Source organism: Molossus molossus, unplaced genomic scaffold (assembly GCF_014108415.1).
Source record: "Molossus molossus isolate mMolMol1 unplaced genomic scaffold, mMolMol1.p scaffold_m16_p_21, whole genome shotgun sequence".
NCBI lineage: Eukaryota > Metazoa > Chordata > Mammalia > Chiroptera > Molossidae > Molossus > Molossus molossus.
The window spans coordinates 6,964,950-6,992,215 of NW_023425357.1; the positions used below are offsets into that span (position 1 = coordinate 6,964,950).

Here is a 27,266-nt window from a genome sequence, read left to right on the forward strand (position 1 = left end):
CACTGAGCCACACCAGCCGGTCACTATCTGTCTTTAAACAGGTGTGACTCTGTCCCACCCTTGCTCAAAACTCTCCCAAGAAAGCCTCTGTGGTGCTGAAACTGTTCTATATCTTGAACTGGGTTGGGTTTTGTTTTCGAGTGTTTACATATGCAAAAATTCATCCAGCTAATACTTAAGATTTGTCCATTTATCTGTATGTAAATTACACCTCAATTAAAGCATAAGTAATCAAAAACAAGCAACAAAACCTATAAAGTTCCCATCATCCTTGGGGAAAATGAACGCTCCTCACCCTGGCACTGGAGGCCTGTTTCTCTACAACTTTATCTTCTAAGTTCTAGCTGTGGCAAATAGATGATCTCTACGTGTCGGAGGAGTGAACAAATGGCACACTGGTCCACCTCCTGCTGGCTGTTTGCACTGTAGTGGACCATCTGTGGTGTGTGCCTGGCCCACATCTCTTTCTCCCTCTTTCTGCCAGGAGAGGCGCTTGGCCTCCCTTGCAGCTAGGGGTGATGACGCCCAACAGTCTGGCCAACAAGACATAAACACAGGTCTGCTGCTGGCTCTGGGAAGGCTACTGCTTTTCTTTACAAAAAAAGAAGGAACGTGTCCCCTTCTCTCTGCAGATATGACGTATGAAGCTACAATGCCCGCCATCCTCTGAGCATGAGAGAAGGGCCAGGAAAATCACAGAGAATCACAGCGTGCTGGCCCCGAGGCTGTGGAGACTGGACCGTGGGCCTACTGCTGTTCTCCAGGCTTGTTTAGTGAGGAGAATAAACCCCTAGTGCTTACTCCATTATTGGGTGTGTTTTGCTATTGTTAAGAAATGTATTTGCCAACATAAAAAAACCAAGAGACTTCACAAAAAGACCCTGTACAGGGATCATGGAGTACTGCATCTGGGGTCTCAGTACTGGGGTAATCCCAGATAACAGTGACATAACAATAGGAACAACAGTAAAAAGAGCCTGAGGAATTCACTGAACTAGACGTTGCTCTCAAGGGAAGAGCATGGCTCACACCGGTGGGGGCCTGAGGTAGCAGAGCTGGAGGTGGGGCCAGGTGGGGGGCGGGGACTGACCCAGCAGCAGAATGGAGAGCAGCAGCAGCAACAGGAGACCCAGGACAGGTGCCGGGATCAGCGGGTGCCCAGTAACCCTGGTGGGGTGGCAGGACAGTGCTTAGGAAGGTGCCCAAGAGAGACTGCGTGCCCCAATGTCTGATGACCACCTTCCTTCTGGTGATATCTCAGGGCTCACCTGAGCTGCTGGGGATGCAGGGGGCACAGGCAGAGCTGGCCCCAGACTGGCCTCCTGACTGGGATCAGCTTCTTCTCCACAGGCACCAGAGCTTGCTGCAGGTCTGGCTGGGCGGGGCTGCTGGAGAGAAAGGAGGGCAGGGCAATCACACCGGACTTTGTCCCTAAGTCCTCTCTTAGTCCCTGTGGGTCCTGGTACCTCTCAGGAGGGCTTCTTGGAATGTCTCCAGGGTGAGGGTCTCCCAGAGGGATGGAGAGATCAGCCTGGAAAGACAAAGGAGATGACAAATTTGAGACACGGGGTCCTGGACAGAAGTGACCCCATCGAAGGGGGTGAAACACAGTGAGTGGCTCAGTGCATAAGCTTCACTGAAACATATTGCTGGGTTGGGGTCCCGCCTCTGCCAGCTTCTGGCTGTGTGTCCTTTGGCATGTCACCCCACCTATCCGCCCACCTGCTGGACAGGAATGATGACAATACCAATTTCTCAGATCTGAAGTGGAGACTGACTGAGTGAATGCAGGTTAAAAAAAAAGTGGGAGGGGGCTCAGAACAATGCCTGGCACATAGTGAATGCTCAATAACTGTGTGAGCTATTCAATATGATCATTTCCACTTCCATTGGATTCTGGAAATATCCAAATGGCAATAAACATAAAGTAATAGCCCTGGCCAGTTTGGCTCATTGGTTAAGAGTGTTGGCTTGCGGACTGCAAGTTCGATTCCCGATCAAGGGCTTGTACCTTGGTTGTGGGTTCAATCCCCTGCCCCAGTCAGGGTTGTGTGGAAGGCAACCAATTGATGTGTCTCTCTCACATTGATGTTTCTCTCTCTCTCTCTTCTTCTCTCTCCCTCCCTCCCACTCTATCTGAAATAAATAGAAAAATCCTCCAGTGAGGATTAAAAAAAAAAAGAAAGAGCCCTGGCTGGTTTGGCTCAGGGGTTATAGCATCAGCCTGCGGTCCGGAGAGACCCGGGTTCGGTTCCTGCTAAGGGCCCGTCCTCAGTTGCAGTTTGTCCCCGGCACTAGTTGGGTTGTGCGGGAGGCAGTCCCTAGATGTGTCCCTTTCACGTCAATGTTTCTCTCTCTCTCTCCCTCCCACTCTATCTGAACAAAAACAATGGAAAAATGTCCTCAGGTGAGGATACAAAAAAAAAAAAAAGAAAAATATCCTTGGGTGAGGATTAAAAAACAAACAGTAATAAATAACAACAGGACATCAGCCTCAGCCACCACCTTCACCACTGCCACCTACTGTGTGCCTGCTCTGGGTCAGGCCCGGAGCCAGGCCCTTTACAATATGACCCTCACCCCTCACCCTGAGAGCTGGGTGAAGATCAGCATGCCAGCTCCAGGAAATGGAGGTGGGGCCCTGACTCCACGAAGGTGTGGCAGGAAGGAGGTGGGCTTTGGGGTCAGGCTACTCAGAGAGACCATCTTGGATGGTGTGGTCCCTGGGGGGTCCTAGGTGCCCAGAACAGAGCCTGGCACACATTTGGGCTCTCCCATCCTCGGCCGAGGACTCCAGATTCCTCGTCTCACCACATTTCCCCCCCTCCCTTTCCTTGCCTGAGAATGGGGATTGTTACCTGCTGCTTTGAGGAGCAAAGGACCTGTGTGTGTGGTGCTGGGCAGGAGGGTGTTCTGCCTCAAGGGAGTTCTGAGGCTGGCTGGGGAGGGCCCAGCCCCTTCCTGTGTGTGGGTGCATGTGCGTGTGCATTTTCGCAATCCGGGGGTGTAACCACGTCTGTGAGGCCGGTGGTGTGTCGGCTGCATCCCAGTGTGTGCTTGGGGGGTCCCCTGGGAACATTCTGGCCGCCCACTGGCCTTTAGGCCATCACCCGCAGCACCATCCGCTTCATTAGCTACAGTGAGGGCCTTGTTATCTCTTGGCCAAATGATTTTTCTGTCTGCTCAGGGGAAGTAGGGGTGTGGGTGGGAGCTGAGGAGGAGCTGTGATGACATCAGTCCCCTCCAAGGGCCTGAAGTGGAGGAGGACTGGGAGGGGTGCTGGGGACTGCCTACCGTGACTTGGATATCTGCTTCCTCCTCTTCCTCTCTTCTGGGCAACCTGGGGCAACAACAATGTCACTGCAAGCATCCTCCCTCTGCCTGACTCCCATTTGCCCGCTTAGGGGCTCAGGGGAACCTTTGAAGCTGGGTTCTTAAGGAGGAATGGGCACCATGGATGGGCCTGTGGTCTGCGACCTCAAAAAGGGTAAGAGGGTTTCTTCATCTCACTGGCTTTCTCAGCTGCTACTTTTCCAGTTGATGCCCGGGTCTCACTCCCAGAACACCAGCCTCAGACCCTGCCGCTACATCCTGCTTGCTGGGTGGCACCATTTTCACTAAGTCTCAGTCTTACTGGGTCTTTTTTTCAGGACTTGAACTTCAGAATCCAACTGTGTAAGCCCCACTCCCATTCAAAATCATTTCTCTTAGGGGTGTGAGCCCCTGGCCTCTGCCCCGCCTAGGGTCACAGCTGCCTGAGTCCCTGAAATGCCTCCTTAGGGACTCAGGTCTCAAGCTGCCTTGTCTGGATGTTCCTTGGAGACCCAGATGTGCACACTACTAGCTATCACCTTCACTGGGGACAAGAGAGTCAGCTCTCTGTTTCAGACCCAACACCCTCAGGATACAGCTATTTCCTCAACTAGCACCCCAAAAGGTATCCAGCCCCTCTCAAGGCTCAAGTCCTTGTCCCTAGCCACTTCTAGGATGACAGGATTTCACTACCTTCCTCACTCCCAGCTTCCCAATCTGTGCATCATACTGCCCTGACCTCAGAAACTCAGATGGCCAGCCCCCAGCCCTGCTGCTGCTCAGCCCCCTTCTCCCTTCCATTTCCTGGTGACTGAGGGGAGGTCACAGCTCTGGAGCCCCCTCCCACCCAATCTCAGCTTTCCCAGACAAGTCCAATTAGAGCCCATGGCAAACAGCCTCATTAGTTGCTACAGCCAGGAGTCTGAAAGAGTGGTGGGGAAGAGGATGACATCACAGAAAACCGGAGGCCCCAAGGAGGGTTGGTGCAGACATCCAGTGATTTCTCTATCCTCAAAGGCCTGCACAGGAGCTTCATAACAATCACAAGGTCAGGGCTCCACGGCATTATGCCAAATGCTCCCACCATCCTCTATCACAAAGGGCTGAGCTGGGATTTGAACCCAGGTGTCTGATTCCAGAGCCATCATGGTCTCCCAACTACCCGGGTGCTCCCCAGGGGCCCAGTCTGGGTCTCATTTATCCCAAGGGTACCTAAAGGCCTTGTAGATGTGTATTCAGTGACAGTGACTGAGTGACTGAGCGGTTCCATCTTCCTGACAACTGTCTTTTTTAATGTAAGAGTCTCCTATACAAATACTATTCTTGCAGGACCCCATTCAGGCATCCCACCTTCCCACGAAGCCCTCAGGTACTAGACATCCTCCTGGAACTATCTGGTCAGGGTTGTTTCCCCCTAGGCCTGGAGTCACTGAGGGCAGGGCTGGGTCTGACTCATCCTGGTCTACAGGCTCAGGGTCCCTCTGCAAGAGTGAGTGAGTGAGCGGGCGATGCGAGGCTCCATCGGGGCTCTTTTAGTTCTTATACTCCATCTGCCCGAGAATCAGGTGTCACCCTGAGGCAGAGGGAGAGGTTTGGGAGGAGCAGGCTTCTTACCATATCGATCGCTCCTTCCTTCTTTCATGAGGGTATGCTGGCTCTCCCTGGAAATTTCTCTGTGGCAGGGGCAGGAGGAGGGAAAAAAATGGTTAGGTCTCCCGGGCTGCAATACCTCAAGAATTCACCATCTTCAAAAACCTGCCTTCCTCCTGGGCTCCCTCCTCCAGGACAGCTCTATTATCCCCCTGGAGCAGAGATCAGAAAGTGGAACATTGTTCTAGACCCCTCTAAGCCCCTTTCTTATTCAGGACCCAGGAGTCTAGATCCCCCAAATGTCTCATTTGGCCCAAGAGGGGCTCAGCATTCCCCTTTCAAACCTCATTCTTCTCCCAGGTTCCCAGTCTTTGAATGGCCCCATCATCTGCTCTCCCTCAGGACCAAGGTCTCTCTCTGTTTTCTCCAGGGACATCTCATCCTATGGCCTCAATCAGCCCCACACTCTTTTCTAAATACATCCTTGAGCTCCAGTTTTGTGAACCCACTGGCCCTGGGCAGCCCACTCTTCCCCCCATGTCCCACATAACCATCACAAGATAGGTTCAGCACTTGCCCTCTTCTCTTCCCTTCCCATCACCCTGAACCCCAGCCCATCTGTCCACAACTCTGTCTTCCCTGCCCCAATTTTCTCTGTCCATCCCCTTTTCTCCATCTAAAGGCCCTGGCCTGGCTCAGGTTTCATCCTTCCCCTCTGGACCACTGACTCAGCCTCTTCCCTGGCCTCACCTCCTAGTCCCCCTCCTAGTGGCTGGCCCCCGAGGGATCTTTCTACACCCCGAGCTGCCCCTGCCCTTCCCTGCTCACGCCCTCCTGTGTTGACGGAGAAAAGTCTTTTAGTTCGCTAGGGAATTCCCTTCATGATGGGGCCCCAGCCTCGTCTCTCACTGGTCACACCAACTGCCCTCTGTCCCCAAGCACATTACACGGTTTCACACCTCCATGTACACTGCTCCCACTGCCTAGAAGGCTTTCTTTCCTCGCACTACTTAACTTCTTTTTTCTTAAAAATAAACTCAAGTGTCAGTATCCCTGTGATCTCTTCCAATCTCCGCGGACACAGGCACCTCCTTCTTTGGGCTCCCGCAGGACTCCCCCCCACCTCTAGCACACCAACAAGCCTGCATGGAATTGCCCATTTGTGTGATCTCTCCACCAGGCCGAGTGCGAAGGGGCCCGGGTCCTGAGTGACTCTACTCTGTCCCTCCAGGACCAGTGCAGGCGGCACCCTGAGGCCTGGTTCAGTCCTCCCCTGGATGGGGTGTCTGAGAGCTCGTGGCAGAAGTTCATTTCCTCTGAGGAATATAGCTCTGCCCTCCACAACTGTGTGACTGTGGGCATGAGCAGAAGGATGAGGGATGAGGAAGCCTACCTCACAGAGAATCTGGGAGAGGTAAATGAGAAATCAATGAGAACATTCATGTCAAAGAAAAATACAGAAGCTTCTCTCAACCCAGGGACATAGTGAGCGAAGAAGTATTTCTCCTTTAAGGATGGTGAACACCTTTGAAATGGTATAGATTTCAAGAAAATACAGAGTTGTTTACCGAGCTGTTACCAATATGTTCTTTAAAAAATTTGCTCTGGTTGTCCTGGCCAGGTAGCTCAGTTGCCTAGATACGCCAAGGGTGTGAGTTTGATTCCAGTCAAGGCACATGCAAGAAGCAACCAATGAATGTATGAATAAGTGGAACAACAAATCAATGTTTCTCTCTCTCGCTTCTTTTCTCTCTCTAAAATAAATAAACAAACAAATAAATACAAATTTCTTCTGGCACTAATAGATTAAAAGTTCACTTTTTAGTTATGGACATTACAGATGAGTTGTCTCAGTTATTTCAAACGATGTAATATTATCATTCAGATAATTATAGAAGTCATAAAACAATGGTTATTGTTGAGTTCAAGATTTCATAGTGGGTTTGCTAAAGTAAATGCTTAATGGACGTTTACAGTATCAGGAAGAACAGTTCACTCCCACTGTAGTACCATCCTATTATTTTATTTTTGTAGGATTTAATAACTTTATCTTTTTATTTTTCAATTACAGTTTACTTTAAATATTATTTTGTATTGGTTTCAGGTGTACAGCATAGTGGTTAGACAAAAATATACTTTATAAAGTGTTCCCCCCAATATTTTCAGTACCCTCCTAGCCCCATACAGTTATTACAATATTACTGGCTATATTCCCTATGCTGTACTTTATACCTCCTGTTTTGTAATTGTATATAGTACCATTTTATTTTTAATTTAATTTTATTTTTTTATCCTCACCCGAGGATATTTTTCCATTTTTTGTACAGATAGAGTGGGAGGGAGAGTGAGGAAGGGGGAGAGAGTGAGAAACATCGACGTGAAGGGACACATCGAGTGGCTGCCACCCGCACGACCAATCAGGGCCGGGGACAAACTGCAACCGAAGTACGTGCCCTTAGCGGGAACCGAACCCGGGTCTCTCAGGACCGCAGGCCGATGCTCTAACCGCTGGGCCAAACCGGCCAGGGATTATTTTTAATTTTTTAAAGAGTTTTTTTTGTTTGTCTTAATCCTCACCTGAGGATACATTTTTTTCTTGATTTTAGAGAGGAAAGAAGAGGGAGGGAGGGAAGGGAGAAAGGGAGGGGGAGAGAGAGAAAGGAAGAGAGAGAGAAACATCAATTGGTTGCCTCTTGTATGCAATCGGGGATCAAACCCAAAACCTGGGTATGTGCCCTGACAGGGAATTGAACCCGTGACCCTTCAGTGTATAAGACGACCCTCGAAGCAACTGGACCACACCGGCCAGGGCATAGTACCATTTTATTTTTAATTTTTAAAATAATCCTCACTGCAGGATTATTTTTCCATTTATCTTCAGACAGATTTGGGGTGGGAGAGAGCGAGAGAGGGAGGGGAGAAGGGGGAGAGATAGAGAAACATTGATGTGAGGGAGACACACCTATTGGTTGCCTCCCACACGGCCCTGACCCTGACCAGAGCAGGGGACCGAACCACAACTGAGGTTCGTGCCCTTGACCGGAATTGAATCCATGACTCTTTAGTCCGCAGGCCTATACTCTAACCGCTGAGCGAAACAGGCCAGGGCCATAGTAACATTTTAAATAAGGTGATTTCTGACAGTGTTTCCTAAACAACAACAACAATCACAAAGAAATTTGTGTTTGCTTTCTTCATTTTTTTTTTTTTTTTAATCCTCATCTGAGGACATTTTCATATTCATCTTCAGATAGAGCGGGAGGGAGAGAGAGGGGAACAGAGAGAGAAACATCGATGTAAGAGAGACACATCGAGTGGTTACCACCCACACGACCCCAACCAGGGCTGGGGACAAACTGCAAACTGAGGTACGTGCCCTTAGCAGGAACCAAACCTGGGACTCACTGGTCTGTGGGCTGACGCTCCAATCGCTGAGCCAAATGGACCAGGGCTGCTTTCTTTTTTTTTTTTTTTATCCTCACCCGAGGACATTTTTCCATTTTTTGTTCAGGTAGAGTGGGAGGGAGAGAGAGGAACAGAGAGAGAGAGAGAGAGAAACATCGATGTGAAAGGAACACATCGAGTGGCTGCCACCCGCACAACCAACCAGGGCCAGGGACAAACTGCAACTGAGGTACATGCCCTTAGCGGGAACCGAACCAGGGTCTCTCTGGACCGCAGGCTGACGCTCTAACCGCTGAGCCAAACCGGCCAGGGCCAGGGCTGCTTTCTTCATTTAAAAAAAAATTTTTTTTTTTAACCCTCACCTGAGGATATTTTTCCATTTATTTTATCTTCAGATAGAGTGGGAGGTGGGTAGAGAGAGTGAAACATCGATGTGAGAGAGACACATTGATTGGTTGCCTCCTGCATGACCCCAACCAGGGCAGGGGACAGAACCGCAACCCAGGTACGTAACTGGAATCGAACCAGTGACTCTTTGGTTGGCAGGCTGATGCTCTAGATGCTGAGCCAAACAGGCCAGGGCTGCTTTCTTCATTTTTGTCTACCACACTAGCAGGCCAGTCCCTAGAGGGCAGGGATGGTGTCCTGTCTGGCTTGGGTTCTGTGTCCTTCAGTGGTCTCTCAGTCAACATTTGCCTATTTATTAGGGAGTCTCAGGCCCTTCTGCCAGCTCTGGACTTCACTGGTGCTCACCTGTCCTTCGGTTGGGGCTTCAGGTAGAAAGTCCGCGTCCTCATCACTCTCACTGATGTCCTCCTCCCACTGCCACACCCCACACAGAGGGCTGGAGAGATCGGTGGCTGCCTCTTCTTGTTTCTGGGAGGGAAGTTGTTTCTGAGGTCAGAGAGGGCCAGATTAAGGCAGAAGACAGGTCAGAGATGGGGATGGAGATGCGCTGAGGTGTGGGGATGGAAGTGGAAGGCAGATAGTACGAGCCTGGGCTAGGGAATGGGTGGAGGCAGGACCCAAGAAGGTTTGGTGCCAGGACCAAGAATTGGATTAGGGATGAGGTTCGGACAGATGGTCCTGAGGAGAAATGGGGTAGGGTAAGAGTCAGGGCTGGGTCAGAGTTGTAGCTTTAGGTAGGATACAGTGTTCCCAGGGGTGCCAGGCCCACCTGCTGAATGGCCTGGATCTCCATGCCCAGCGATGGGGGCAGCAGCTTGGTCCAGCCCACTCTTCTTGCCTGAGCCCCTACGGGTAGCCTGGTCACACAGTCAGGAGGGGGAAGGCTTCTGTGCCTGCCCACCACCTGTCGGTCGGCCTGTGCTGGGGTTGCCACCCTGCCCACCTTGAGGTGGAGGCTGGGGTCCTTGCCCTCGAGTTCTCCTCCTGCCTCCTCCACCCCTCATGTTCCACTCACTCATCTGGCCCCTTTTGGATCTGACTCAGCTGCTCCTCTAGGTGTGAGATTTCCAGCCTCAGTTCCTGCAATGGAGGGAGCAAGGGACATCTGGCTTTCCATTCTTTCTCAACCCCCACCGCTAGGCTCCTTTTCCCAGGTCAATTCCACTCCTCTGACTTCTTTGGGCTCGTCAAGACACACAGCGCCAAGGCACGTGGGGAAGAAATCAATGCCAAAAACTCAGGAGGCCAAAGAGAGACAGAGAGCAGCAGGAACCCAGAAGGCAACCTGCCAGCCAGGAAAACTAAGCAAAGGAAGGCAGAAGAGACTCACAGAACAGCAAAGCACAGATGGACACAGAGTCACAGAGACAAGAGACAAATGAGATGTAAGAAACTCATAAAGACCAGGGACAGAGAGAGGAGTTGCCCTGGGAGATAGACTAGATCCAAAGAGGGTCTGAGACAAGACCCTAAATACGCCAGGCATAGATACACATAGAGATGAGGAGGAGAGATGTGGTGAAAAGACACATACAGAGAATAAAAGTGAATGGAAAACAGATACACAGAGTAAAAGAAAGGAAAGACAGAAAAAGTGAAAAGGCAGAGAGAGATGGAAAGAGAGAGGGACACCCAGTCAGACAGTAGAGATGGAAGTGAGATGAGGAGACTTGGGACAAGATTGACAGAGACTGAAAGAGGCAATAAATCTTGGAGATGGCAAGAGAAGTGGGGAGAGCACGGCCAGGCAGGGGACCGCCAAGGGTGGGTGAGGGAGCCTGGGTTACCTGAGTTGTTGTTCTGTACTCTTCCAAGGTCTTGGCCAGAGTCTCCGCGTGGCAAGTGCGCTGGGAAAGCCCAACGTCAAGTGAGACTGGATTCAGCCCCACAAAGACACTGAGGCTAGGAGTGGGGGTGTAGGGTGTTGGGGGGAGGGCAGGGTGAGCTTTTGGGAAAGGCTAGGGCCTGAGGGATAGCACTGGGTTTCCGGATCCTGCATGGTCATGCTTGTGACCTCAATGGAACCCTGTGACCTCTCTGGGCTGCTTGCTTGTCCCTGGATTAGAGCCAGGCAGGACTTCCCTTTCTAGACTTGGGGCAGGAAATGGGCAAGTGTACTTGGAAGCAAATATCATCCCCACCCCAGCCCCCTCACCTCAGAGAGGTCGGAGTCCCGTTGGCAAATGAGGTGTTCACACTCACAGAGCTGTCGCTGCCAAGGAAGGAGTCTGTCCATCTGTCCTGCCTCCCAGTATGCTCCTCAGCCCTGCCTCCCCAGGCCTGCCCACTCCCGAACCCCTCTCCTAAACCTCCCTCCAGATCTCTGGCCATCAGCTACAGGGACAGGGATTTCGGCCAAGTTGCCTGGCAGTCCTGGGAACCTGAAGGCTTGATGGAAGTTCCACCTCTCACCAGGCCTTAGTGGCTGAAACTGGAAATGGTAACATGGACTGGGGGGTGGGGGGAGTTGTCAAGGCACTAGGGAGGGGTGGCACCTTTAAAGCATCCTTCTCCATGGCCAGCTCCTCAGTCCTCCTCTTCACTCCATCCCGCTCAGCCAGTAGCTTCCCATTCTGGAAGGAGGAATGGCGGTCATGTTTACTTCAGTAAATGGCAAAGATAATACTCATAGCTGACATCCGCTGACACTCGATCTGCAACAGGCAACATGCTAAGCACTTTCTATGTTTTAGCCCATGTAATCCTTCTGACCACCCTGTTGAATTTCAGTTTTGATTTCTCTGTGCATCAGTCCGTTCCCCCATCTGTAAAAATGGAAAGATAGGACCCACTTCATGGGTTTGTTGTGAGGATTAAATGAGCTAATTGCTAACATTTACTGAGCACCTTGCATGTGTTGACTCATTTCTTATTCCCTATTTTAAAGATAAAAGCAACTCAGGCACAGGAAGGTTGAAAGACTTGCCCCAGGTCTATAGGTGGTAATTAATGCAAATACATGCTAATAGCACAAAGCATTTAGAAGAGTGCCTGACATATACCAAACGTTTGGTAAATGTTATATTAAAAGTATTTTTATGTGGAATCTAAAGAACGATATAAATGAACAAACAAAACAGAAACAGACTCATAGATACAGAGAATAGACTGATGGTTGCCAGAAGGGATGGGGGTTGGGAGACTGAGTGAAAAGGGTGAAGGGATTCAGAAGTACAGAGTGGTAGTTACAAAATAGTCATGGGGATATAAAGTACAGCATAGGGAATATAGCCAATAATATTGTAATAATTATTGTCCGGCAGGTTGTGTCAACCCATGCACTAAGGGGTCGCCAGTTGGATTCCTGGTCTCAGCACGTGCCCAGGTTGTGGGCCCGATTCCCAGTGGGGGGCATGCAGGAGGCAGCCAATTGATGTTCTCTTTCGTTGATGTTTTCATCCCTCTCTCTCTCTCCCTTCCTCTGTGTCTCTAATATATCAATCAAGAAAAAAAATTGTAATAATTATGCATGGTGCCAGGTGGGTACTGAAAATATCAGGGGACCACTTTGTAAAGTATATGATTGTCTAACTGCTATGCTATACACCTGAAACTAATACAAAATAATATTGAATATACACTGTAATTTAAAAAAATTAAAAATATTTTTAAAACTGTGGATTATGAATTTTTTGTTGTTGTTCAGGTAGAGTGGGAGGGAGAGAGAGGAACAGAGAGAGAGAGAAACATCGACGTGAAGGGACACATCGAGTGGCTGCCACCCGCACAACCGACCAGGGCTGGGGACAAACTGCAACCGAGGTACGCGCCCCTACCGGGAACTGAACCCGGGTCTCTCAGGACCGCAGGCCGACGCTCTAACCGCTGAGCCAAACCGGCCAGGGCGATTATGAATTTTTAACACACACAAAAGTAAAAAATAACAGTATAGTGAACCCCCCCCCATTACCCAACACCCAGTTTCTCAGTTTGTTTCTTCTCTGTCCTTCAGGTTTTTTGTTTTGTTTGGGGTTTAATCAGATTTTTAAAGCAAATCCCAGGCATATTATTTCACATGTAATTACTCCAGCATTTTAATCTCCTACTTAAGAACCTTTCCTTTAGCAAAACCACAATACCTCCCATTATCACCCTTAACAAAGTTAAAAATAATTCCTTAATATCATCTCACACCCAAGTTGTGTTCTTTTTAATTTTTGGTTGTTTCTCACATGTTTCACAAGTACTTTATTTGAATGAGGATCCACTAGCTTTTGGTTGAAGTGTCTCAATTCCTTTTATCTGACACTAATCTCCCACCTTCCAACCCTGGCACTTTTTTGGGTCCTTCTTTTGTGGAAAAACCAGATCACTTGTCTTGTAGAAACTGGTGCATTTAGATTTGGTTTACTGTGTTCTCCTTCCCTATGGTAATGTTCACCATGTTCCTACATCTTCATTATTCCCTGTAAACTGGTGGGTAGATCCAGGGCCTTGTCAACTTTTTGGCAGGCAGATTTCATGGGTGCTGCTATACATGTCATATTGTGCCATTCAGGAAGAATGTAATGTCTGGCTGTCCTAACAATGTTTTTACTGCCATCATCCCCACTTTTACAGAGGAAACTAAGAATTAAAGAGGTTAATAAACTTGGCCAAGGTCAGATGTTAAGTAAGTGGACTCAAACCCAATTCTAATTCCAAGTCCTATGCTTATAACCCTCAGACTCTCCTCTGAGACAGGTGAAGCCTTGGGAGAGAATGGGGAACCAGATTCATCTCTTGTCCCCAGCTCATCATTAGAGGTGGAGACCAATGCAGAAGCTGATGATGATGTGTGAGGTGGACTCTGATGAGGACTAGGGCCTGGTGCTGCTGGGAGCCCCGATGAGGGGCTTCCTGAGGAGGCAGTGCAGAGGCAGAATACTCAAGGATGAGGAGAGTTATCAGGAAAACAAGGGGGCCAGGAGAGGGCAGTGGGCTGGGCCAGCTATGAAATGGGACTGAGAGTAAATGGCCCAAATTCCACTCTAGAGTTTCTGGGCACCAAAAACCTAGCAAGCTGCCCTGCATTTTGATGAGGCAGTCATGGGGAAAAGCAGTTCTGGGCATGGAGGCAGTCGACTCTCCTTGCCACATCCCTTGTCCTGGTGCCCCTGGGGATACCAAGGCCAGCTCTTAGTTCTCTCCAGCCTGGCTGGGCTGCAAGTCCTCCGCGAGCTGCCCTCCCTCCCTCTCAGTCTCAGTGGGCCTGAACTGCCAGGTAAAGGGCGGAGGAAGGACGGATGGGCCACAAATGCTGTGTCAACATCTGTCCACCTGGTTGGGATTTGCAGGCTGGATCCTGGGTGACTCGGCAGGGAACCTGGTTACTCAGCCGCTCCTGCCTTCTTCTGCAGTAACCTGAATCCTGCTTCGTAGGTTCTCCGTAGGAAAGCTGAGTGTCTGAGTGTCCCTTACTCCAGCATTATTCTACTGTAACTTGAGAACTTGATCTATAGATGCTCTGTAGGCAGCTGCCAGTGAAGAGAAAGGTGGAGGGGAGGGATCTAAGAATAGCTCATTATCGAGCGCCTAGTATGTCCCAGGCGCAGCTCAAGGCACTTGACTTGGCAGCAGGCCTTCTGGGATGGGAAGAGGCTGTCATTCTCCCTGCTTATTCCTTCTTTTGCATACATTGGCTGGGAGGGGGGGGGTGTTCTCTATGTGGGCAGGTGGGTCCCAGCCTCAGCTCTGAAGGTGAATCAAGATGGAAATCTTGGCAGATTCAGGAGACTGGGCAGGTTAGCTAACTCTAGCAGCCATTCCCCCCCTCCAGAGGCTGAGGCTATTCTCCCAGCCTCCTTGGCAGCTGGTGGTGGTGGTGGTAGTGAAGGAGGGTTGTCATGTGATCCAGTTCCACCAATGAGATGTAAGAGAGATCTGCTGGGATGGAGGGTACAGTGGGAGCACTCTTGGAAAAGCTTTTTCTTTTGATGATGAGAGCCATGAGAGGAGAATTTGCTAGGCCTCCTTGCCCCACTTTGTCTGCTTTGAATGAGAATATGAAGTCGAGAGCTGTTGCAGCCCCGTGATCACGAGGCCACAGACAGACAGACAAGCCAAAGAGCTGCCAAACCAACCCAGAGACCTTCAAAACCTCTTTTTAATCAGTATTCCGGACCCACCAGGGGCTGTGTTACCCATGCTAGGAAGTGGTTTGGCTATATTCATTTGCCACTTTGGTCAAAGAGATATAAGAGGCGGGCTCTGCTATGGGTTTAGGGAAAGCCCCTTGTTCTTAAAAAGAGAAGTTCTAGAAGAAGCAGTCACATCCTGTCTGTACCCCATGCCTCACACTTGTGGCAGTCATCCTGCAGCGAGATTCCCATAGCCCTAAGGGAGGGAATTTTCATAGAAGAGCCAGAAAACAACTGTAGAAAAAAGTTTTAGATTTAAATGTAAAAGCCATATGCACATGTAGGACAAAGATTTGGGGGGCTCAGGCAGAGTCAGTATCATTGCCTCAACTGGGGAGAGATCCTTAGGGCTGGGGGAGGGTGAAGGAGAGTTGAAGAAGAGAGCAACGGAGAGAAAATAGGCCCTGAGCCATCCCAAGCCCAGGGTTAGCTGTGAGGGGGGCAAGAATGAATGCATTTGAACCACAGAACCCCTGGGACATCTGGGAATCTGAGAGGCCTTTCCCAGCGCAGTCGCAGAACCAGCAAGGCATGTGAATAACAGAATAGAAATAGCCATGTAAGTTGTTGAGGCAGAGGGCCCAGGGAGGCCCCTGAGGCCACAGGGTCACAGGAAAGCAGCTAACCCTTCACTGTGCTCCTAGAAGGGTACAGAAGTGGCTGAGCCAGAGCCCCAGTGGCCTTTACAGGCAAAGGGCGCCACCAGCAGATGCACTGAGGACTGTATGTCCAGGACGAGAGGACAATGAATGCCAGCCTCCCAGTGAATGCCAGCATGCAGTGGTGACTAAGGCTAAGGACCAGATGGGACTATGAACATCAATCCTGTCCAGCAGAGAGAACAGATGTTGTGCGAGGACCGCCACCTCCTGTAGCACTAAGGTGCTCCCTGAGTCTCCAGCAACTTACACGCCATCTTGTGGGGGTGAAAGTAATGAGATTCATTATCAAGTGATAAGTTTCAATTTCCACCTAAAAGGACTAGGTGGACCTAGAATGAACTCAGATGATGTTTTCTGCCTCAGATGGAACGCAGCTTGAACCAGATATGAGGTTGAACTGCACCCGATCATATTATGTGCAGTCATTTAATTCCCATAATAACCTTGTTGAACAGATACTCTCCTCCTCCAATCTTAGAAAATAAAACTAGAAGGCTCGGGAATGGGTAGTCACACGCCTAAAAGTTGTTTGTCATGTAAGTGGCCGAGATGTGATTTGAACTCAGGGCTGATTTCAAGGTCTGCGTTCTTCCCACCATAAAAAAAATACTAATATATGAACAACACTAGCTAACTTTTAGTGAGCACTTCCCATGTGTCCTGCCTTGTACGTAAAGCTTTATAAGCATTCCTTGTTTAAATCTCACACAACCCCATGAGGGAGATTCTATTATGTTGCCATTTTTTTTTTATCCTCACCCAAGGACATTTTTCCATTTTTTGTTCAGATAGAGTGGGAGGGAGAGAGAGGAAGAGAGAGAGAGAAACATCGACATGAAAGGGACACATCGAGTGGCTGCCACCCGCACGACAAACCAGGGCCGGGGACAAACTGCAACCAAGGTATGCGCCCTTAGCAGGAACTAAACCCGGGCCTCTCTAGACCGCAAGCCAACGCTCTAACCACTGAGCCAAACCGGCCAGGGCTATTTTGCCAATTTTTACAGGTGAGGACACTGAGGCCCAGAGAGGGGATTCATGCTTATGCAGGTGGCCTCCGTGTGAATCCAGGCAGGCCGCTCCGTGCCCTACACTTTGACCAACCATGGCCGTTCTCACATGTGATGCGACCTTCAGAGACATATCATTAGGATCTTGGAGGTCTCCCTCACTAGGCTGAAGGGTGTTTGGCCGCAGGCTGCTGGGGGTGTCTGAGGCACATGGGGTAGGACTGGGGAAGAGGTGGGGGTGGGCACTGGGTCTCAGCTCACCTCCTCCTGCAGAGTCTCCATTTCAGCCACCAGATGCTGCTGCTCCTTTTCCTAAGAGAGGATAAAGGCTTCTTTAGGGGTTTCCTTGCCCTCATATTGCCCTTCATCCACCCCTGGATCACAACTCAGGCCTGGGTCACTGGGGGATGGGGGAATGGGTCTGGGGAGCCCTGATGGCTCCTGGGGTCTCTTCTGTCTTTAGAGGAACGGCAAGGAGACCTGGCCTCCAAGTCCAAGGAAAGCAAGACCTGGGAGGACAGAGGAAGCCTGGGTGACCTCTGCCTCTTCACACTCCATAGTCAAGCTCTGCTGCTCAGACTCCAAGGAAGAGGGAAGGAAGAGGACACCTTCATGCCCCTTTCTCTGAACCTACTGTCTGCCGGGCCTGGGCCAGAAGACTGTGATTCTGTTCCTCCAGGCTCTTGGCCAGACTCTTCAGGTCCTCCAGCTCCTCATCCATGGCCTTGGCAAACTGCAGAGCCTGCTGGGTGCTGAGTGGGGGCAGGGACATGTGGGCCATGAGAGAGAGGAAGACAGACCACAGAGAGAGATCCACTCAGAGAGAGAGAAGTAAGAGAGAAATCCCAGACAGAAACTTATAGATAGAGGGGTATGGAGACCAAGAGAGAGGGGGACAGAGACTCAGAGGAAAAAATGGGGAAAGAACTGAGCATGGGGAACAGAGACCAGTTTCTACCTAAATAACTAAAGGGGTGGGGTCAGAGTCCTCGAGAGTGGGAGACTAAAATAGGAGGAACAGGACAGACATGAGGGAGACAGAGAACAGGGAAAGAAATAGGCCGCTGAGATAGAGAATCTAAGAGGAAAGAATAAGGAGAGAAGTCTGAACCCTAGAGGCTGAGACAAGAACCAGGGAGACACGAAAGATAAAAGATAGAAGAAAAGAAGAAAGGGACAGGTGTGGGGTCACAGACACGGAGCAGGTGCAGAGAGAGTGAGGCTGGGGCTGTGGTCAGGAGGGACACGGGGACACAGAACCGTGGACGTGGGCTGGGCCCACCTTCGGAGCTGCTTGCGCAGGGCCAAGATCTCCTCCCCGAGACGGGCAGACCCCTCTTCAGCCGTCTCCACGCTGCGCTGCAGTTTGGCGTTCTCCCCCACCAGCCTGCGGTTACTGAGCTCCAGGTCCTCCAGGCTGCTCAGAAGATCAGCTGTGCCTGGCCTGGGGCAGGAAGGGCCAGGGTCACCACCCACAGCCCCAGCTTCCTTTTCTAGGTGACAGTAGGTGGTGACAGTGGTGGGGAGATAAGCTATTCTGGAAAAAAAGAACAGGAGGGAGACTGTCCTGTTCTCCCTGAGTTGTTAGCACAGCCCCTATCCCTTGCCCACTTCGGAAGGACCCCAAGCCCTAGCCAGGCCCTGGGCAGACTGGAGGGCATGGGCAGGGGGAGGGTACAGAGAAGCCAGAGGATAGGTACAGCTCAGGTCTGGGGTCTTCGCCTCCGAAGCTCTCCAGGTTGGCTGGCTCCTCGGTGTCTGGGCATTCTGGAGGAAGACAGAGAGGGTGGTGGGCTCCCCAGTGACTTTAGATGTCTGGGTGATCCAGGACTCTGGACTTGGTCCTCCTCTGGTTTCCACCCTCACATTTGCTCTGGGTGACCCCATCTGCTCCCAGGGATGTTACTACACCCAACATCGGAAGAGCCTCCTGTTCATCAATACCTTGCTTGAGCTCAGGCTGGATCTTCCAGATAGCTCTGTAATTTCCATGCCCAACACTGGGGACACCTCAACAGCCTCCAAACCTGTTCTTCCTCCCAGGCCCCTCCCTCAATCACCACCTGGATCTCTTGCTCCTGCTCACCCCCCACAATCCACCAGGGCCTAGGCCCTGTCCCCCTCTCCTCCTTGACTCTCTCTGCTTCACATTCCTCTCTATCCCCACACCTCATCCTGGCTCAGGTCACCAAAGCCTCCTCCCCAGCCTCCTGGCCTCCAGTTTCTCCCTGTCCTTCCCCAACCCAGAGCTGACATGCCCATCCCCTACTAACAGTCCTTCCTTGGCCCCCAAGACCAATGGCAGGAGGTTCAAAGAATGCCAAGTAAGCTCTATTTTATTTGCTTTTGTTTTGTAAAGCTGGACAAATATAGCACAAACACTTGTTTGAGGAGCATCTCCTGGGTGTAAGGTCCTAGGGATACAATGGTGAGCAAATCAACTAAGCAAACAGCAGAGCAGGTAACTAATCAGATTATCAGATTTCTGCGGGAAAGGAATGCAGGTCTGTGAATGTGTGTGTGTGTGTGTGTGTGTGTGTGTGTGTGGTGGAGAGAAAGGACCTTAGCCTAGGGCATCCTGGTTGGATGGGATGAGAGGTGGGCGGGCCATGTAGTGCTCTATGATAGAGCTGGTGTTAGGAGAAGGCTTTGAAAACAACCCCAGAAGAATAAAATGCCCAAAGCACAGGGAAGGTGGGGAGGCAGCCATGGAGGCACCTAGAAAGCCAAACTTATAGCTCCAGGCTAGAGCAAAAGTCCCTGGGGTCCCACTCTATCCCCTGCTCTATCGCCAGGTGGGAAGTCCCCCCACTGTCTGACCCTGGGCCAGCCTGCTTCATTCTATATAAAGCAATCTCACCAGATGGCAGTTGCTGGGAGGTAAGGGGCCTCTCGAAGGCAGTCTCCTCTTCCAGCTCTAATCCTCTATATCAAAGGGATGAGGCTTAGAGGCCCCTGCAGCCACCCTGGAACCCAGCAGGGGGATTGTGGGTGGCTGGAGGAGGGGCCAGGTTAGGTGACAGCAAGCACCATGGGGAGGAAGGTGAGGCCAGATGGCAAGCGCCTGGGGCCAGATGGAAAAGCAGGAGGGCAAGGACTGGGATTGGGGAAGGGACAGTGAGGGGCATCTGTCAGCCCCTCACCATCCCCCCTTTTCCTCCTTCCAGTCCCTTTTATTTCTGCCTCCCAGACCCCTTTCACCTCCCCATCCCAGCCACTTTGTTCTTAGACCCTCTGCTGCTCCCCTACCCCATATCTTTTTACTTTTTCTCTCCTCAGCCTCCTTCCAACCATAGGAGGTCTCTGTGCCCAGAGTGCTGGCTGTAGTGAGCAAGTATGAGGTGAGATCTTAGGAAGGACTTCCCAGGTGAGGGTGGAGGTACAGGGACCCACCCATCCAGCTGACAGGCAGTGATCCAGTCCCGCATGACGACCAGGAAGGTGTCCAAGTCCACGGTGGCCTGAGGGCCCTCCCTGTTGGGGTCTAGGCTGCAGGCCAGTGTTTGGAGGCGTGCATCCTGGGGGCCTCGTCCTGTCACAGCCTCCAGGTAGGCTAGTACGTGGGTCACAGCCACAGAGCCTGGAGACAGAGCATGCCATGAGGGAATCTTGGGCAATTGGGGAGGGGTCGGAGTTGGGGACATTAGGATATCACTGGCTGAGCTAGTGGCACCCCTGCACCACAGCCTGGCTGGCCAAGATAATTTGGGCAAATCCTTTTCCCTCCTTTGAGTCCGTTTTCACCTGGACCTTTCACAAGTCATCCCCACCTCAGAGGGTGGACCAAAGAGAACTAGCTGTGCCCCACAGGCCCACAGTGGCTGCTCTCCCTCCCTCTTCCAGGCACCAAAGCCCCACCCTCTTCCTGCAATGTCCCCTAAGTTTTCTCCTTCTCACTGTCCTTGCCTGAAAGGCCTCATCCTCTGATCCATTTCTTTCTGAAGTTTCCCACAATCACCCATGTCCTACAGGACCTCCAAGAAGGCTTCTAGCCCCTCCCTCTCTCTCTATGGCTCCCCAATTCCCAGTCTCCCACTTCTGCCCCTTATTCCTTCTCTCTCCCATGCCCAGTGCTCCCAGGCCCCATCCTGCCCCTCCCACCTGTCCTCTGGGGATCACAAGCTTCGAAAGTGGAGTTAAGTATTTGCTCCTCTAAGTTGAGCAGTGTCCCCAGGCGCCTCTCTTCTGGCTGGTCCCAGAGGTACACTGAGGAGAAAAGAGAGCCAGTCCCACCCGTGAGGAGAGAAGTGATCTGGGCTCCTGCAGAGGGGTGAAAATTCATTCAGAGCTGTCTGGAGTTGGGGCTGGTGGGGAACAGCAGGAAGCTTTGGGTGGGGGCAGCAATGTGAGGGTCTTTGAGTCACCTCCCCACCCCACACCCTGGGCCAGGAAGTCCCTCCTGCTGTCTGATCCTTTGTGTCCAATCCACTCAGGAGCCCAGATAACCAATGAACAATCACCCTTTCCTTCTCTCTTCCCCTGCCTCTCAGGCTATGCTTAGAGGGGGTTAGAGGTGGGGGAGGGCAAAGAAAAGAGGATTCTGGGAGGAGCTGAGGGTGAAGTGGGGCCCAGAAGCCAGGAACAATCCAATAACATTCCGGCAGCCTGGATTGATTCTGCCTGATTCTGCCTGCTGCATCTCCGGTCTCCGAGCCTGCCTGGTGGGCGGGATCTCTCTCCTTTCAACAAACCCCAGTCAAAGCTGGCAGCATGGGAGCCCAAGGCCAAGAGCTCAGAGCTCAGCTGCACTGCTGTGGACAACTTGCTTCTCTTTTTGGAGCCTCAGTTTCCCCACCAGTAAAATGGGGGCAGGGTAGAGAGATTCCCCCTCCCCAGGGCTGTGAGAGTTAGGTCTATGTATGTGAACACACACACACACACACACACACACACACACACACACACACCACACACTCTGTGCACGTCTCAGGGGTCTGTTTGTTCACTCCTGTATGCAGTGTTTGCATAGAAGGCACTCAATATGCTCCATGATATAGAAGATCTTCCACCTCAGGAGCCACTGGGACAGCCCAGCATCTTTCTGAGGGCTGGAAGTGACCTTCAAGACTTCTTAGACTGCTGGGTATAGCAGCGGGCTGAGCACAGGCTACAGGGTCTGGCAGACGCAGGGGCCAACCCAGGCAAGGGACTCAGCCTCCCTGAGCCTCAGTTTCTTTGTCTGGAAAATGGGGGTAGTATTCCCTCCCTCTTACAAAAGCAATGAGATAAAATCTGGAAAGGCCCTGGCATGTCGTGGAAGCTCAGTATAGAATTGAAAATTTACTCAGCCTCTTCTGAAGGTTTTGCATGGACTATGGGGTCTGCTATTATCGGCCCCACTTTACAGGTGAGGAGACTTAGGCACAGAGAGGTTAGGAACTTGCCCAAGGTCACCTGTTCAACATATGAGTGCCCTTTCTCATCCCTCTAACTCTTCAAGGGTTCTTTGCAGTAGCTCAAATTCAACCCCCTCGGGTTTGAGCCCTGCTCTTTGGGGAGTAGGAGGAACCCACAGTTAGGAGAGACACCAGGGCCCATTGCCCAGGACTTTCCCGGCACTCTTGTTTCTTCCTCTCACCGTGCTGCCTATGTTATGGAGGAGGACCCTGAGGCCTAGTGAAGTCACTTGCCCAGGGCCACTTAGCCATAGAGAGCAAGACAGTCAACCTACGACTGTCTGGTTACAGACCACGTGGGGTCTGAGGATCTGCATTTGTCTACAGCCTCTTCCCAGGGCCCTGCAGGACGATATAACTGTGCTTCTCTCCTGTTCTTTCCTTCATTTGCTCCCTCGGTGTCTCTAACTTTCTCTCTGGCTCTTTTCTCCATCTCTCTCCCCACTGTGCTCTGCCTCTGTCTCCATGTCGCTTGCCCCCATCTTCTTCCATCTGTGTCTCTGTGCTTCTCTTCTCATATCTGTGCAGCTCTCTATTCCCCAAGCCTTCTGCCTCCCTCCTCTGCTGTTTCTGTCTCCCCCCAGATTCCTCTGTCTCCTGGGTGTGTCCCTCTCTTTCCTTCAGGAGCCTCTCAAAGCTGGGTTAGCTCTGGCCCACAGGTTCCTCGGTGGCTGAACGCCCTCTGCTGGTGCCAGTGAAGTTTAAATGTCGGTCACTCGGTCAGTAGGCCCGCAGGTGCCCTCACGCAGGTGTCTACTTCCTACCTGGAAAGCCTCTTGAGGCCACAGACTAAACCTGAGATCCAGAGAAAAGGCACAGGTTCTGCTGCCGCTAGACTTGGGGAGTCTCTAAGAAAAGGGCCCTGCCTCTCCCCCATCACGATGGGCTCCCCACTTAGCACGAGTTTCAGAAAGGGAAACCTAGCATCTTCCCAGAGGAAGTGGCAGTCACACGCATATCATTTGCATTTAGCCAATTCAAGGACCGTAACCGAGTTCCTACTATGAGTCAGGCACTGTTCTAGGGTAGCGCCACACCACATGTGGTTTGTAAGCACCTGAACTGTGGTCAGTGTGAACTCAGATGTTCTATTAGTATAAAGCACACACCAGATCTTGAAGACTTCACATGGAAAAAAAAAAAAGAATATCGCCAATCCACTTTTACATTGATTATATGATACCACTGTGGGTTTATGAGGTCAAATAACATCTGTTATTCCCATTCATTTGGCCTGTTTCTTTTTCTATTTCTTTTGAATGTGGCTACTAACAAAACTTAAAATTACATATATGGCTCACATGTTGGACAATGCTGCTCTAGGAACTGGAAATTCAAGTGAATAAAACAGACCCTGCCTGGTGGAGCTCATGCTCTAGTGGGAAGGCAGAGAGTAAACAGACAAACCGATGTCAGTGCTATGAAGAGAGGTCAAGCAGGAAAAAGGAGACAGTGTGACAGGGCAGCTGCTTTGCAGAAAGCAAGGGGTGAGCCTGCAGTCACTGGGAAGGGCGTGCTCCAGGCAGGGGGCACAGTACATACAACGGCTTCTGCTCTGACCATCCAGAGCAAAGGGGATAAGGGATCAAGACAAGTGGGCACACTGCAGGCTTCCTCCTTCCCACCCCGCACCACAGTGGAGCCTCAAGCCACCTCTTCCAAGTCCCCGAGCCACAGCCTGGTGCCTGTTCACCCACTACTCCCTCTTCATACTCCCATGGGGTAAACAGGGGCCCAGTCACCTACTTTGTGTATCGGGCCCACCTGCAGGGCTCTCTGGTAGGTCCATAGGCCACCTTTGTCGCTCCGCAGTTGCTGGCGAAGCTAACAGCCTTCCTCCATCAGTGGGAGGGATCAAAAAGGAACAGGCTGCTCTGAGAGCTCCTGGAAGGACAAGCAGAGGAATAGCCTCCTCAAACCAGCCACCAGAGGGGTGGGACCTGCTCTGTCTCACCTGTGCCCCGGGCGTTCTGGGTTCTCAGAACCTGTTTGCCTATCCCTGCCTCCATCACAGCAGCTCCCGCTCCAACCTGTTTTATGGATTGGAGGTGTGGGTTGAGAAAAGAGGGACCTGGGGAGTGGGTGGCAGAGATCAAAGTGGGGCAAGGTGGGTAGGGGTCACTCCCTCTTCACCATCCCTCCTTCCCACAGCTTGTCAAGTCCCCAACCCTGTCCTTCCTTCCCAGTGACGCTACCCTGTCTCCTTCTCTTCTTCCTAACCTCGAGGCTGCGGCCTTGTCCTCTTCCCATGGGCCCTCATTGCAGCCTCTTCCCTGGCCTCACAGCTCCCCACTGCAGTCCATCCCCACAGGGCCCCAGAACTGACCTGCCCCTCCTCTGCTCAACATTCCTCCATGGCTCCCCAGCACCCCATGGGCAGAGCCTAGACCCTGGACTTGGCATCGAAGGCCCTGCATGGCCTGGCCCTGCCCTTCCCACCCTAAATCACACTTGCTGCTCCAGCGACTCTGAATTGGGTGCTGTTCCTCAAACCAGGCTTGCTGTTCCCACCTTTGGGTCTCTGCCTGGGACACCCTCCTTGCCAGCCCTTCCTGTCTCGGCTCACATGTCTCCTCCTCCGGCAAACATTTCTAAACAAGGTGCTGTCTCCGGGTTCCTGACCACCTTGGGCTACTGACATCCTTGCCGTATCAGCCTGTATTTGGAACTGTTGGAGTCCCACTTGAGTCTGACCCCATCTCTCCCGTGCTCCCAACCCTTTCATGGCTCCCTAGTGCCCTCGGGACTAAGTCCTAGCCCCTCTGGCTGGTGTGGCAGAGTGGTCTCTGCAGCTCCTTGCCTCTCTGTCACCTTTCTCTCCACTGGCCAGCCTCCAGGCCCCTCGCCCTCATTACAACCATGGGAGCTTAACATCTTCCCATGTTCCTGCCAGGCCTGGGCCACACTGCCTCGATTCCCACCTAGGGCCGGCCCCTGCCTGGCTCACAGCTCCCGGGGAGCCATCCCCAGTCCCTGGAGCAGTTAGGGACTCCCTCTCCTGTGCCCCCCCAAAATGCCGTCCTGCCTCCATTATAACCAGGTTGATCATACGATTCCTCATCCCAACTGCAGGACACTTTCAAGAGTGAAAGAGGTGCTATTAATAATTACAGCCGACAACGGTGCCCATCATGCCGAGCTGGCACACTGGGGCCAGTAAATGGTCAATGCAGGGTCCCCTGGGGCCTGCCTGTCCTCACCCCACCTGCTTATCTCCCCTTTCCTCACCAAGTACTCCCCACACCCTGCTTTCCCTGGCACCAGATGGGGTCCACAGCCGTGACAGGCACACTTCTTGGGGGCTTTTAGAATGTCCTCGGAAAAGCGGTCTTGGAGGAGGGAGCTTCCAGGGTTTGGACGACGCTAGAGGGTGCAGAAGGCGGGCAATGGCCCTGGAAACTCAGTGAGGGAGGGTGTCTGCAAGGGTGCTGACGGGCACTGGGAGCTTCTGACAGGGTTGGGGGGACAAACTCCTGGTGAGGGACCTGGGGAGGCTCTGGTCAATCTCAGGGGGGATTTGGAGGGGAGAGTCTAGCAGGACTGGAGCAGGAATTCTGGGAATTTTAAGGGGGTCTGTATTTTAGAGGGTATCAGACTTCTGGGGTATCTCTGACATATCTGTGAGGGGGGTCTCTGGATTTCTCTGGGGTCTCTGACTGGATTTGTGGTTGATCTCTGGATTTGTGGGGTCTGGCTAGATTTCTGGGGAGTCTGGATTTCTGGGTCTCTGGGTTTGTGGGTGATCTCTGACTGGCTCTGTGGGGTCTCTGACTAGATTTCTGGGTTACTCTGATTAGATTTCTGGGGTGTCTCTGACTGGATTTCAGAGCTCTGATATTTTGTGGGTCTGACAAGATTTCTGGGGGTCTGACAGGATTTGGGGGTCTCATAGGATTTGCGGGGAGAGGAAAGGGATCTCAGGGGAGTTTCTGACAGGCTCGGGAGCCTGACAGACTTTCTAAAAGATCCTGACAAGACTTCAGGGGTCATCTATAAGATTTCCTGGTGGGTTCCTTTCAGTATTTTTGAGGGGATTTGGTCAGGATTTCAAGACCTTTAACAAGTTATGGAAGGCCCTGATATTGGGGGCTCTCCCCTACGACTTGGGGGCTTTGTCAGGGTTTGGAGAGGGGCTCTAACAGGGCTACCTCGCACCTGGGGTCACGTCCCACGCCCGGAACACAGCCGAGGGCCCCGAATAACGACCGGCAGTTGCCCGCGATGGAAGTGCGCGTACGCTACTCCCGCGGGAAAAGCAAAGAGAGCGGGGGCGGGACCGAGTGCGCACGCGCGGCGTCTAAACCCCGCCCCGCTGGGCTCCTCCCCCGACGCAGGCGCAGGTCAAGAAAAGGTGCACGCTAGTCTTGTGGGTTACCTGGTACAGCGAGGCTGCGCATGCGTAGGGCTGATCGGGCGCGCGCCCAACCCAGTGGAGCGGGCGCGCGCATACTGGCACAGTGGGGAAGGCTGGAGAGATTATCGCTGGTAGAGGAAGGGGCGGGAGGCTCCGTCCACTACGTTGGGGTCTCCTTTACGGACCTAAGCTTCAGTGAAAAAGGCCCAAGCAACGGAAAGTTGGGCTGAGAGTCTTCTTGTTTAGCCCCACTTATCAGCTACCAAGCTGTGGCCTTTCTGCCGTCTGTTCCGCGACAGGCTGCCGGTCACCGTCACAATAGCGTCCTGCCCTGTACTGTCGCATCACCCCCGCGCCTTTTGTGGCTCCAGTCCCAAGAGGATTCTTTCCCAAACTGTTCCATTCACTCCTTTTGGGACAGAATGCGGACAAAATATTCTCAGCTTCTCCCGCTAGAGAGATGGAGAGAATTACACCCAAAATTGACTCCCGAGAAGGAGCATTTGGGATGAAATCGCAATCTCTCTGCTAGCTCAAACTGTCCACTTTTTAGTGGTCTTCGTGGCACGTCTTAAAGGTGAAACATCCTAGCCCTGGCCTGTTTGACTCAGGGATTAAGAGTGTTGGCCCGCAGACCAAAGGGTCGCAGGTTTGATTCTGGGTTAAGGGCACCTGCCTGGGTTGCAGGTTTGATCCTGGCACCGGTGAGGGTGGTGTGGGAGGCAACCAATCGGTGTCTCTCTCTCACATCGATGTTTCTCTCTCCCCCTCTCCCTTCCACTCTATCTGAAAAGCAATGAGAAAGAAATCCTTGGGTGAGGATTAAACAATAACGGCCTGGCGGGTGTGGCTCAGTGGTTGAACATCTACCCATGCACCAAGAGGTCCTGGTTCCATTCCCGGTGGATTCCCGGTCAGGGCACATGCCCCAGGTTATGGGCCAGATCCCCTGTGGGGGGCATGCAGTAGGCGGCCAATAGATGTCCTCTCTTACTGATGTTTCTAACTCT

General features: G+C 51.9%; 1 protein-coding gene across 5 annotated transcripts; it reads right to left on the reverse strand.

The window, feature by feature from the left end:
* Positions 1-26,134, reverse strand: KASH5 (KASH domain containing 5). 5 transcript variants are annotated; one of them, XM_036275134.1, is made up of 20 exons: positions 26,058-26,134; positions 23,667-23,786; positions 20,608-20,712; positions 19,900-20,086; positions 19,367-19,431; positions 18,207-18,273; positions 17,789-17,950; positions 17,141-17,258; positions 16,768-16,818; positions 11,211-11,288; positions 10,871-10,927; positions 10,503-10,562; positions 9,731-9,795; positions 9,485-9,572; positions 9,061-9,201; positions 4,927-4,985; positions 3,295-3,340; positions 1,467-1,531; positions 1,269-1,388; positions 1-1,167 (listed from the first exon to the last, which is right to left on the reverse strand). In XM_036275134.1, the coding sequence occupies exons 2-20, from the start codon at positions 23,689-23,691 to the stop codon at positions 1,026-1,028; spliced, it is 1,701 nt and encodes a 566-aa protein (XP_036131027.1). In that variant the 5' UTR covers positions 23,692-23,786; positions 26,058-26,134; the 3' UTR covers positions 1-1,025. The 5 variants fall into 5 exon arrangements, with proteins under 5 accessions (XP_036131027.1, XP_036131025.1, XP_036131028.1 ...); XM_036275132.1 differs by having other exon boundaries at positions 10,871-10,921; positions 23,649-23,786; XM_036275135.1 differs by having other exon boundaries at positions 1,269-1,385; positions 9,061-9,183; positions 23,649-23,786.
* Between the last annotated feature and the right edge of the window lie 1,132 nt (positions 26,135-27,266).